Source organism: Macrotis lagotis, chromosome 2 (assembly GCF_037893015.1).
Source record: "Macrotis lagotis isolate mMagLag1 chromosome 2, bilby.v1.9.chrom.fasta, whole genome shotgun sequence".
Taxonomy (NCBI): Eukaryota; Metazoa; Chordata; class Mammalia; order Peramelemorphia; family Peramelidae; genus Macrotis; species Macrotis lagotis.
In genome coordinates, this window is record NC_133659.1 from 320,565,124 (window position 1) to 320,577,705 (window position 12,582).

General features: G+C 37.0%; 1 protein-coding gene across 1 annotated transcript in view; it reads right to left on the minus strand.

The window, feature by feature from the left end:
• NUP37 (nucleoporin 37) overlaps window positions 1-12,582 on the minus strand; it is a 43,652-nt gene that overhangs the window by 22,955 nt on the left and 8,115 nt on the right. The window contains exons 3-5 of the mRNA XM_074226709.1: window positions 10,137-10,261; window positions 7,938-8,010; window positions 6,169-6,263 (exon numbers count right to left, since the gene is read on the minus strand). Coding sequence (XP_074082810.1) covers window positions 6,169-6,263; window positions 7,938-8,010; window positions 10,137-10,261 — 293 coding nt within the window. The remainder of the gene's footprint in view (window positions 1-6,168; window positions 6,264-7,937; window positions 8,011-10,136; window positions 10,262-12,582) is intronic.

The following is a 12,582-nucleotide window of genomic DNA, read 5'->3' on the forward strand; positions in this document are numbered from 1 at the left end:
TTCTATACATAAAAGACAGATGCAAGGTAATATTAAATGGAATTTCTCTTCCATTTCTCCCCATGTTTCCCTTCTCCTTAATCCACTTCTTTATAATGGTTGCCGATCTCTCTGCCCTTCAGGAATTGGAAACCCAGGCCCACTTTTCTATAGGTAACAGCAGTCTTTAATCATGACTTGGCAAACTCTCACCCTCACAATTGCTTCCACTTCACAGGAAGCTGAATTGTGGCTGAGGAAGTACACTGTGCTGACCATTCTGGGACTACATGTCCTCTCCTGTAATGCCCGCTCTAATCTGCACTCTTTCCCTTCCTTCCCTGCTCCATGCACACCTATCCTTAGAGAAACCTTATTTTACTGCTAACTCCAATCTTTGCCTTCCTAGCCCCCTTCATCCTCAGTTGTCTCTCCTTTTCTTCTTAATACTTCCTAGTGTGTTTGACTCACTGCTGAGGGTTGATAAGACAAGCTACTTACTTTTAAGGGGTTTAAAGCCTAAAGGCAAACTACAACAAGCATCTGGACAGCCAAAAGAAACAGATAATATCTACACAAATTAGACAGCAGCATCAAACTCAAATAGAAGGAGGTCCACTAATCCCCACATAAGGATCTCTGTGTGCCACATATGGACTTAGTTTTAAAATGTAATAATATCTATGTTTTATTATATTTTTACTTACTTTATTAAATGTTTCCTTAATTAGATTTTCATCTGGTTTGGGCTGCACTTGAGGCACAGACTTGCCATCTGTGTATCAGAGAGCTGAAAAACCAGGTGCTTTGTTGGATCTGATTAGGGTAATATCCTCACTTACTGGGGAAGAGACATTCTGGATGATTCTGGTTTACCCAGGAGACGGTCTAAAATCTAAAATGCAAAACCAGGGAGAGGGCAGGGGAAGGAAGTCTGGCTTTCCTAGACTTAACCAGAACCTCCTTTGCCATGTTCAACATGAACACCACCACTCACGATATTCACATGGGAAGGAAAAACTGTGCTAACAAGAACCCTGAAAGTAATGCAAAATATTAGAACATCTTGGGAAAGAAACTAAAAATCTCAAGGTGTTTCTACCCCTGCTGCAAACCAGAGAGGCATCTCTGAGAAGTGGCTTGAGTAGTATTGAAGAATGAAATTTGAATCTGTGGACAAAGGGTTTTGATATAGGAATAATGAGTTGACCTCAAATAATAGTGAATAAAAATTCATACATTTACCTGGAGATTTTATGAATATAACTAAAGGAGCTTTAAACAGAAAATGGAAGAGGAAGAAGAAAAAAAGCCTCTAATTATCCATTAAGTTGGTTACTATAGAAGTGAATATAGATGCTACTGGAAAAACAGTGGAGAAGACTAATTGTTAGGAGATAAATATCCATAAAGAGGGGCACTAACAAAACTCATGGCCTCAAATATTTATATGCAAATTCATCAACTATGGATGTCAAAATGAAATTCTTATCTTAACACATGGAAGTTAATTCATTATCACTAGGTTAGCATATGACTTGATTATATTATTGTTATGAAAGGGCATAACCATTTTGAAGGAAACAAGACTAGGAGAAAAAAGGACACTAGGATAGTACTTTCTACCAAGAACATATACTTATGATAGGAAATCCAGGTGCTGGGAGATCAAAACCTGACTAGTTTGCTTTGTTTGCATGCTGTTTCCCCATTAGATTGTAAGTTCTCTGAAGGCATCATCTTTTAGCTCTTTTTGTATCCCCTAGTGCTTAGGATAGTGGTTGGCACACAGTAGGCACTTAATAAATACCAACTAATGATCATCGTTCATGTCCTGAATTTCCAGTTCTCAATCTAATCTGATCCTAACCTCTGCATTACGTCCTCTGACTTCCAATATCATCAGAACAGTTTAGAAAGGAGATCTTGGAAGAAAAATCCATTCCAGTGTTTTGCAGTCTGCTAGTTGCTTTTTTACAAGGTATTGTCAGTCATCAGAAAATACCTTTACTTTGAGGCTTAGAGCAATTTGTGATTTCAGTGGTGTGGAAAACACCCACACTACAGATCAAAACACACTCCACGCTTTCTTGGTGTGAAAGCGTGAAAACCTTCCTTCATTTCATGAAAGATGAAACATTCCACCTGTTTTTATTTTTCTGTATCCTGTGTGTTGTCGATTGTTCTTCCCATCTAACTGGTAATGGTTTCTCATCCTCTATGCATTTGATATGTCTTATTCCTTGCCTACAAAGAAAATACACATAGCTCTATACATTACCTTAGATTATAATTTATGTCTTTTTACTCAACATTGGGTCCTACCCTTTTCTGTTAAACTAAACATTTATATGCCCATTAACTATAATCCATATTGGGCACTAGATCTGTTTACTTGAGAATGTGCTCATCTACTTTATTGTTCACTTTAAAATACTACAAAGAACTAGGATGAATTTTGTCCTACTGATTAAATACAACTAGGTGGGGAAGATCTTGGCTTTCTGAGAATAAGTCAAGTTGTTCAAGAATTCTGAACAATGCACTGACCATGTGACTCCAGAGGACCAATTATAACACATGCTTTCCAATTCCTGATGAGTGATGAACATGTAACAAGTCATACAATTTTGGGACATAGTTAATGTGGAAACTGTTTTACTTGATTGTATGTATTATTACAAAGGTCTTGTTTCAATTTTTTTCTTTAAAGTGAAGTATAGAAGGGAAGAAACTAAATACTTGCTAATTAAAAATTTTTTTTAAAAGAAAACAATTTAATCATGTTATGTCAAAAACTGTCACAATAACATAACTCAATTTTACATTAAAAGAGAATAAATCATATTAGTCTAAACTAATTTTCTGACTCAACTACCATAGATTAGGGAAATAGTGGGGACACCAGTATATCTGGATCTCATTTAACAAAAGCTCTTAGATATTTATAGAAAACATAAGAGAATGAAATGAACAAAGTAGGCAATTCAACATAGAGTGAAAAGGCTGCTACTAGATTGTCACGGAATTTTCAGTTCCAACATATCTATCCATGGCATGAATGGAGGCAGAGATAACATTTTTGCAGATGAGACACAGTTAAGAGTTATTATTGATATGTTGATATGACAGGATTAACATCTCAAAAGACCTTGATAGTCTAGAATAGAGAACTGAAGATAAAAAGAAATTTAACTGGTATAAATGCAAAATCCTGCAGTTGGGATTAAAAAAAAAATCAACAGGGTAAAATTCTAGAGGTATGGTCAGAAAACTGTTCAAATGAAAAGGCAGAATACCTTTATGGGACTGCAAGGAGTTACTGTTAGATGTGATAGATAGAAAGGCTCATGCTATCAACTCTAGGTCAAACTGAATAAGTATGATTTCTACAACAAAGAGAGGTGGTCCTAGTGTACTCTGTTCTGGTCAGATCTTATGTAGTCTATTCTATCTAGCTGTAAGAACAACATTTTGGAAGGGATACTGACAAATGATATGATGGGAAAAGAAGGGCACTCCAAATCAAAAAAGAATTGATTTAGAAAACTGAGATGATAGTTCTTTTCAAGTTCTTTTCAAGACATGTTCAGCATGGTCAAGGAAAGCAGAACAAATACTCTGATGTATTTTCTCTTCACCTGTTATGAGTTATAAAGCAGAACATCTCTCTAATACTCTTTCCAACTGTTAAACTAAAGGTAGGTGACTAAAGCATTTTCAGAACATGGCTATGTGTAAGGTCAGAGCAGGGTCTGGCTCCTTCATGGAATATGATCTCCCTGATTGATGTCCCTGGCACAGTCACATTAAATCTAGATGGCCAATGGCTGTCCCACAGCAGAGCAGCTCTGTCTTTCCTCATGGCAGGGTGCTATTGTCTGCCTCTTTCTTCTCCCATCCCTGATGGCTGGCTTGATCCCCTGTGGCTCTGCCAACATAGCTGGGCTTTCCTGCTAACAAGCTTGGCCCATCTGAATACTCCCTTCCTCCTTTTTGGCAAATCAAAGCACCATGGCTCACTGGGCGTGATGTCCCAATACTGGATCCCAGCCTTTCCTTTTGTTGCTCACAGCCTTTTTCTTTCCTGAGAGAGGGCTTGTTTACCCTGAGCCTGCCAGTTTTGGGGCTAATCTGGAGGCTTCAATTTGCTGAGCCTGACCTCTGGACAACCAAGCATTTGTCTTAAGTGAGGCTGTCGAATGTCTCCACGTGCAGTATACAGAGTGTCTGAATTTGCAGCTCTCCGAGGTGGCTAGTAAAAATCTGATCATGCCACCCTGACATATCAGGATACAGAGAAGTTAAATGTCTTTCCCAAGACCACACAGTTCCTAGATGCAGAGGTCTAACCTAAATCCTGCCCTGATGACCCCCAGTCCAATCCTCCTCCCCTTACAATCCACTGCTTTCAAACTTTCTTTTCAGGACTTGGTCAAGTTTTGGCCAATGTGGCCTTGTGTCTTTCTGGAGGAAAATGTCACAACTTGCAATGGAGAACAAGTGAATATGTGATGGTAATAAAAATGATAAAAGTATATGGTAATCTTAGACTTCTTGTCTCTTCCTTAAGGATATGATTTCTCTCTCATCACACTCAATTTGGATCAATGTATACCATGGAAACAATGTAAAGACTGACAAACTGCCTTCTGTGGGGGGGTGGGGGTGGAAGAAAGAAGTAAGATTAGGGGAAAAATTGTAAAACTCAAATAATATCTTTAATAAAAAAAAAGTATATGGTAAGAAAGAAATTTTAATGACATTTAAATCTTTTGGGTCACTAACAGAAAAATGCCAATATATAATGCAATACACAATGAATAAGTCTTATTTCTGCAACTTAAAAAAGTTACAGATGGTACTAAAAAAGATAAATTATTTGAAGAAAAAATTTTTTTAACTAAAACCTAACACTAATATGAAGATAGTTCACATTTTAAATGCATAACTTGATAAATCTGTATCTTATCATTAATTACAGTCTATAATAACTTTTTTAAAGTATGAATTTTAGTCATTTTATCATTAGAGAAATTAATGACATAATCCTCTATGACATAATCCTTCTCATTTCAATTCTCCCCTCATCCCATTCCTCCCCCTTTACATCTTCCTTCCACCTACTCTTTCTTTTAGAATTTTTATCTGTGATATTCACAGGTTTTAGAATTATTAGCATTTTATAACTACCCCATCACTCTGTAACCCTGAGCAAAATACATGATCCTTAAGTGAACCATATTTACTTACAAATAGAAAGCCTCACATATAAAATTGTTGTAAATTTTGACATATAATTAATGAATTTGTAGCTTTAAAAAATTTAATCATACTTTATTTTAAAATCCAAATTTCATTTTTGGTTTTTGTAAGGCAATGGGGTTAAGTGATTTGCCCAAGGTCACACAGCTAGGTAATTATGAAGTGTCTGAGGTTCTTTTTGAACTCAGGTCCTCCTGACTCCCAAGCCGGTGCTCTACCAACTGCACCAGTGAGCTGCCCCTCCAAGTTTTTAAGAGTTGGTTACTAAAAAACTCTGACATAGATTTTTGCTATCTTTTTGACCTTCCCCCCCCCCAAAAAAAGTATTCGGAATATAGGAAAATCTCAATATTACTATAAAAGGAAAGCTGCTTGCATGAAGCAAATAGAAACATTAGTTAGGAATAGATCTCATTGGGCCTGGCTCTGAAATATGTATTCATATCCCAATTCCAATTCTCTATTCTGTATAGTGGGAATTCTTTGCATCCTACAGTTTTCCATGTAATTCTTTTAAATTTTATTTATTATTGGGGGTGGATCAAGAATAGTGATCTTGGGGGCGGCTAGGTGGTGCAGTGGATAAAGCACTGGCCCTGGAGTCAGGAGTACCTGGATTCAAATCCGGTCTCAGACACTTAATAATTACCTAGCTATGTGGCCTTGGGCAAGCCACTTAACCCCATTTGCCTTGCAAAAAAACAAAAAACAAACAAACCTAAAAAAACAGAACAAAACAACAAAAAAAAAGAATAGTGATCTCTTTCTAGAGGGAGGCCTTGGTGAGGAAAGTTCTTGTTCACTACCATGCGACTGACAGTGTTTGAGAGCTACAAGGAAACCCTGAGCTGACTGTGACCATTCAGGGTCCTCCAAACAGGCATCCTGACTGAGACCAGGTTTCACCATAGAAATACAACCTACCTGCATGTATGATCATCACTCACACTCGCAATTTCTTGGCCTTCTTTGGGGGCAAACACCAAATCATTTATGTAATCTGAATGACCTGCTAAAACCTGTCAGGGGGGAAAAAGCAAGAGAAACATAATAGAAAAAAATTCCATGTCTATTTTCATTTCCTTGCCTCAAAAACTTCTACTCTGTGTGACTGTTTCTAGAAACACTTCTTAAGCAATAGGATATTTGAAAAGTATGACACATATATACCACCCACTCTTCTGGGCAGTTTCTTTTGAAAAGAGGCTGACAATTCCACACTACTCAGAGCTGGATCCTGATTTTCAAATGTGTAGCACTTGCTAAAATGCTCCATTCTTTTCTTACTGCCTAACCTCCTGCGACCTTTGTTTTATGTCATGTAGAAGGGAATTGAATAACATCCTGAGAGGTGTTCTGGGGAGGCTCTGGCTCTCACACAGGCCATTTTGCTGTTCTGCTCCCTTTGATGCAGGGACTCCCATCATTGCCATGGCAGGAATGATCTGGAAGACTGTTTCAAAGTCAGACACTGTATAGAGCATGTAGACTCATTTGGTACTATGTCCCCTTTAGGAGGCTGTCCTTAATTTCTAGGGGGCTGTGGAAGGGACACATGAGAAGAAGATGATGAACAAGAGCACCAGATTGAAGAGGTTGAGTTTATTCAACCCCCCCCCCAAGTGAAGGCATTCCAGAGATGACTATTTTACTAAAGAACCATCCAAATTGAAAAAAATGGGACACTAATGCATTGTTGGTGGAGTTGTGACCTGATCCAACTTAATTGGAGAGCAATTTGGAATTATGCCCAGAGAGCAATAAAAATGTGCATCCCCTTTGATCCAGCAATACTACTATTACTACTGGGTCTATATTCAGAAGAGATCATGAAAAAAGGTAAAAATGCCTCATGCAGCTCTTTTGTGGTGGCAAAGAACTGGAAATTGAGGAGTTGCCCATCAATTGGGGAATGGTTGAAGAAGTTGTGGTGAATGAATGTTATGGAATATTATAGTTCTACAAGAAATCATAAGGGATGGACTTCAGTAAAGCCTGGAAAAACTTGCGTGAATTGATGTTCAGTGAAATGAGCAGAACCAGAAGAATATCATACACACTAATAGCAACACGGGGTGATAATCATACATGATGGACTTGATCGTTTCAACAGCACAATAATCAAAGACAATTTTAAAAAACTTTGTGATATGGAAATATTATCCATATCAACAGAAGGAACTGTGGATGAAAACCAAAGTTTATCATCTTCAATTTTTAAAAGGTGTCTTTATGTATTGTCATTTTTTTCTCTCTCTAATGGTTTCTTTCTTCTGTTTGAATCTGATTCTTCTCTTATAGAGCATAATCAATATGGATCTATGTTCAGCATGGTTATAAATGTAGAGTCTATATCAGATTGCTTCCTGTCGGGGAGGGGGAAGGAAAGGAGAAAAATGTAAAACTCAAAACCTTGTCAAAAAACCAAACTCACCAACAGAGCACAGATCAAAAGTTAAAGCTTCTTGCTGATAACAATTTAAAAAATAGCTCAGGTAGGAAGCACTTAGAGTTGGCAAAGCATTTTTCTCAAATAACCCAGTGAGGTAGATAATACAAGCATAGTGTTTTCAACAGTAAGCACTCTACCAAGCAACACACTGCGGAAATTACATTTTAAAAGCAAACAAACACAGAAGAATAATTCATAAAAGCTTGTAGGTCTATATATCATTGCATCTATTACTATGTACCTTGTATTCATTCTTATCCTGAAGATCTGAAGTGAAGAGTCTCAATTTCTTATCAGCAGCTGCAGTACAAAATCTTAAAAAATAAACAACCCCCCCCAAAAAAAACTGGTCACATTAAGTGAAATTAAAAAATTCAGCAGACATTATACATTTTTATACACCATTTATTTTTCATTCAATATAATATTGACGGGCAGCTAGGTGGAGCAGTAGATAGTGGAAAGACCAGCCCTGGAGTCAGGAGTACCTGAGTTCAAATTTGACCTCAGACACTTAATAATTACCTAACTGTGTGACCTTGGGCAAGTCACTTAACCCCCATTGCCTTGCAAAACCAAAAACAACAAAAACAATATATTGACCATAATGCACTGTGCCAAAGACAATGAAGGATAAAAAAAATTTAATTAAGACAGTCTGTACCCTTAAAGGAATTACAATTTATTTGTTTATATAGCTATGTATTTTCAGGTTTTTACAAGGCAAATGGGGTTAAGTGACTTGCCTAAGGCCACACAGTTAGGTAATTATTAAATGTCTGAGGCCAATTTGAACTCAGGTACTCCTGAGTCCAGGGTTGATGCTCTATCCACTGTGCTACCTAGCAACCCCAGGAATTACAATTTAGCTGAGAAGACAATATAAAATGCATGAGAAGCTAAATACAGGGGAAGGGAGGTTAAACAATGACGAAATAAAAAAATGATCACTGGGCAGGAAGACACAATGCATATAATTAAATTTTTTCAACCAAAAACCCTAACAACTTTTCATAATTTAAATACAATTTAACAGATATTTTACTTTTAACAGTAGAGAAATCTATGAAGAAAAAAGTCCAAAAGGCCTAATTCTCTTACTAGTTTGTTAAATTGAATCCATTCTTAAAAAACCAACTATTCTTAATAAGCCTATGGTTTCATATATAATCTTCTGTTTTTTCTTCTATTAAATGGTAACTTTTGGGCTTGTTAAAGATCATTAAGTTCATTAAAAACAAGTTCCCAGCCCTCCCTCACTGGCAGCATGTGTAGCTGCTGGGGAATAAAAAGTGGAGGCATAAGTACAAGAGGGATGAACTAGTGTTGAAGGAAAAAGCTGAGCGGCAACCCCTCTGGATCCCCATGTTTTGAGGAAGGACATGCCTGGATTTCCACCTTGAGAGGAATGTCTAGAGTCTAGAATCTAGAGAACCTAGATTATATCCTCTTGCCTTAGAGTGAAAGTATAAAATTTAATTCTCTGTTTAACAACTCACTCAAGCATTGTATTGAGTTGTAAGTGATCCTTAAGCTCTTTCAGAAAAAAGGAACCTTCTAGTGAGACAATCTGTAAAGAAACTGATGGTAGGCTCAACAGGCCAAAAGTAGCATGTTTAAAATCACTGATTCAACTGAGTTCCATCTTTAAAGTCAGCAAACAACAAAGGGGAGAATGATGAGCTACTTGTGTTTTTTTTTTTAAACAAAACAAAATGAAGAGGAAATCTGTTATAGAAATCTTAACTTTTAGAAAATCTATGCTTACAAGTCACAAATTCTGCATTAGCAATCTAGGGCTCAACAACTCATTACATCTGTGGAACACTCTTAACTTCTGAAATTCAATTAACCATCATCTAGTAAACATCTGTACTTTGTCAAACAAAACCACACCTCCGCCCAGGAAGAGAACCTAGGCAAAGGGCTAAAAAGGCAAACTCAGGCTGAATAGCTCAAGACTTGTGACTGAAAACAAAAATGCATCACTGGCCAAGTACTACCTGTCATCAGTATGAGACAGAGATGTGGAGAGGGGATTCAGGAGTGACCTCAGGCATGCCATGCCCACTCAGGGTCCCATGTCCTCCTGCAGAAGATGCTGCCTTCCATTGCCTCAGACATCCCTCCCATTCTAAATCTATGATCCTGTGATAAGGAGTTCACCAAAAAGTGGAGCCTGCTGAGGATGTGAGCACTTTGGAAGACAAACTAAAGTTCTAATCGGTATCATCAGGAACTCCTAACATCTATTTAGATGGTGCTGGGAGCTGGACAGAACATCTTACCCAGGAGTAACATTAGAATTCCCTCTTTAGCTCAGTCAAGGAAAGCAATTTATCCAAAGTCACAGAGTAGGGATTCCAACTCCAAGACCTAGAGATCACTCATTCCAAAGAGGCACACTAATAATTCTGGCACTGAATTCACCACACTCTACCTGATCACTGGAGGCAGAGTATCAAGCCTGGTCTCTGGGCTCCAGGCAATGGCATCCACTCTGAGTCCATGGTGAAATGTTCTCAGTGTTCGATATTGGATCCCGTCCACTTCGGCTTCCTCCTCCTAAAGAAAGCAAGACGTAGTTATATAACCTTTGGGGAAAAGATGAGATAGCTTGTTTTAAAATGAAAAATCCATTTTATGTACATGAATGAGACAATCTAATGCAAATCAAACATTATGACAAGAATAAATCATCCTATCTAAAGGACCTATATGTATATAGTTTTAGCACTTTCTTTTCTGGTGGCAGGGAGCTTGAGATTGAGGGGATGCCCAGTAGTTGGGGAATGACTAAAATAACTGTGATATGTGATTAAGATGAGATGCTGTTCTGTTATAAGAAATGATGAACAGGATGCTCTCGGTAAAAAACTTACAAGAGCAGATGCAATGGGAAATGTCCTATATAGAAAGTAATAGCAATGTAATAGATGATGAGTTGTGACCCAAGAGAACTCTGAAGGACTTATGATTCAGAATATTATCTATTCCAAAGACAGAGCTGATGGTGTATGAAGACAGACCGAAATGTCCTTTTTAAAAAAACAAACAACTTTTTCATGAGGTTTCTTTTGTGTGTGTGGGGGGGGTTATGTTTACCTTTACAACATGATTACTGTGGTAATTTTTTTATAAGGGGGGAATGTATGAGAGGAAGGAAGAGCATTTGGGACTCAAGGTTTTAAAAATAAATGTTAAAACTTTAGTTTTTCAAGTTATAATACATTTCTAAATTCATTAAGCTATTTAATAAGAATAATGAGAATGGGATATTTCTGCTAAATGAGTTGCATTACATGAGATACTCATTAGCAAAAAATTACATTTCAAACAGACAATTCTTATTTGGGAGACATTTCATTACTGCATAGTGCTTCAGGGTCATTTCTGTGACCTGCACAAATGAATTAACATTTAGAGGACATATGGCAAATGGGTGATTTGTGGAAACTTTGTGGATACTTGAGATCACAAAAGAAATGCCTTTTTATCCTGAAAAGTAAAAATTTCTGAAAGTAATGATTTACGTACTTCTAAGAAGTCATATTCTTATTGTATACTCATATTCTGCCTCTTCTCCCCAAGGGATCTGGGACCTAATCCTGGCTCTCCTATTTTATATTATGGTAGAAGAGGCCTGGGTAGAAATCATTCATTCCTTGACTCAAGTGCTCATCCGAGAATTGTTTTTTTGACCACATTCCTGATAGCTTATTTACATGTCATTCACCTGGTTCAAAAAGTAAAGAATATATAAATTCTTGTTATTTGGTGTATTTGTTAGATTCTGTGCAAAAGGTATTCAATCAGATCTGACTGCTACAAGGAAACTCCTTGAACTACATGACCAAGTTAATATTACTGACTACAAGACCGGGCTAGTGTTACTGAACTGGATCTGAGTTGTTATTCTAAGAAATATACAAAAGAGGGCAGCTCAGTGGTGCAGTGGATAGATAGAGCACCAGCCCTGGAGTCAGGAGGACCTGAGTTCAAACCCAGACTCAGACACTTAATAATTAACTAGCTATGTGACTGTGGGCAAGTCACTTAACCCCACTGTCTTAAATAAATAAAATTTAAAAAAAATCTAGGAAAGAGGAAAAACCTTAAGAAATCAGTCAATGCCTTTGATGCTATAGACAAATGAAGTCTAGATTATTACAGCAAAGCACATCACATCTAACCTGGGGAGAAGCATTCCTTTTCCAAAACCTCACAGTATTTCATAGCCAATGAATATTGTAGAATATGTAGAATATGGGCATTTCTAGGGTCACTTTATATCCTCTTTATCTTCCTAAGACCTAACCAGGAACTTCCCTCAAATCAAATCTGAACTGTTTGCTGGAAGATTTTTCTATACAGTGTCTATTGCAAATCCTTTCTGATCTCCACAGGATAGCCATAAGGATCTAGGACACCAGGACATTCACTTAATACATAAGCTCAGAATTCTTCCTCACACTTATTTATTGCCCTTATTAGGAAAAATTATTATTAATGAAGGAAAAAGTAAGTGATAAGGAATGGAAATCAATTTGCTGCAAAGAAAAACAAAGCAGGTTGATACATATCAGGTTTCAGATTTTTACTCCCCACATATACGCTATATGTACAACTTTAGCTGACATCTCAATTTGTCATGGGACACTTGCTATCCAATTTAAAAAGAATTTAGGGAGTTGAATAATATCTCACTTTTTAGGTTATTTTTAGTTTTCTCTACTTAACTAATCAATCCTCTGAAAAATGAATTCTACAGGTTTTTAGCTCAAAATTCAATTCTGTGGATACTGGAACATTATTATGATTATCACTATAATTTGTTACCAAACTAACACATGGCATGTTATGTAGAAAAGGTCTCAGAAAACCTA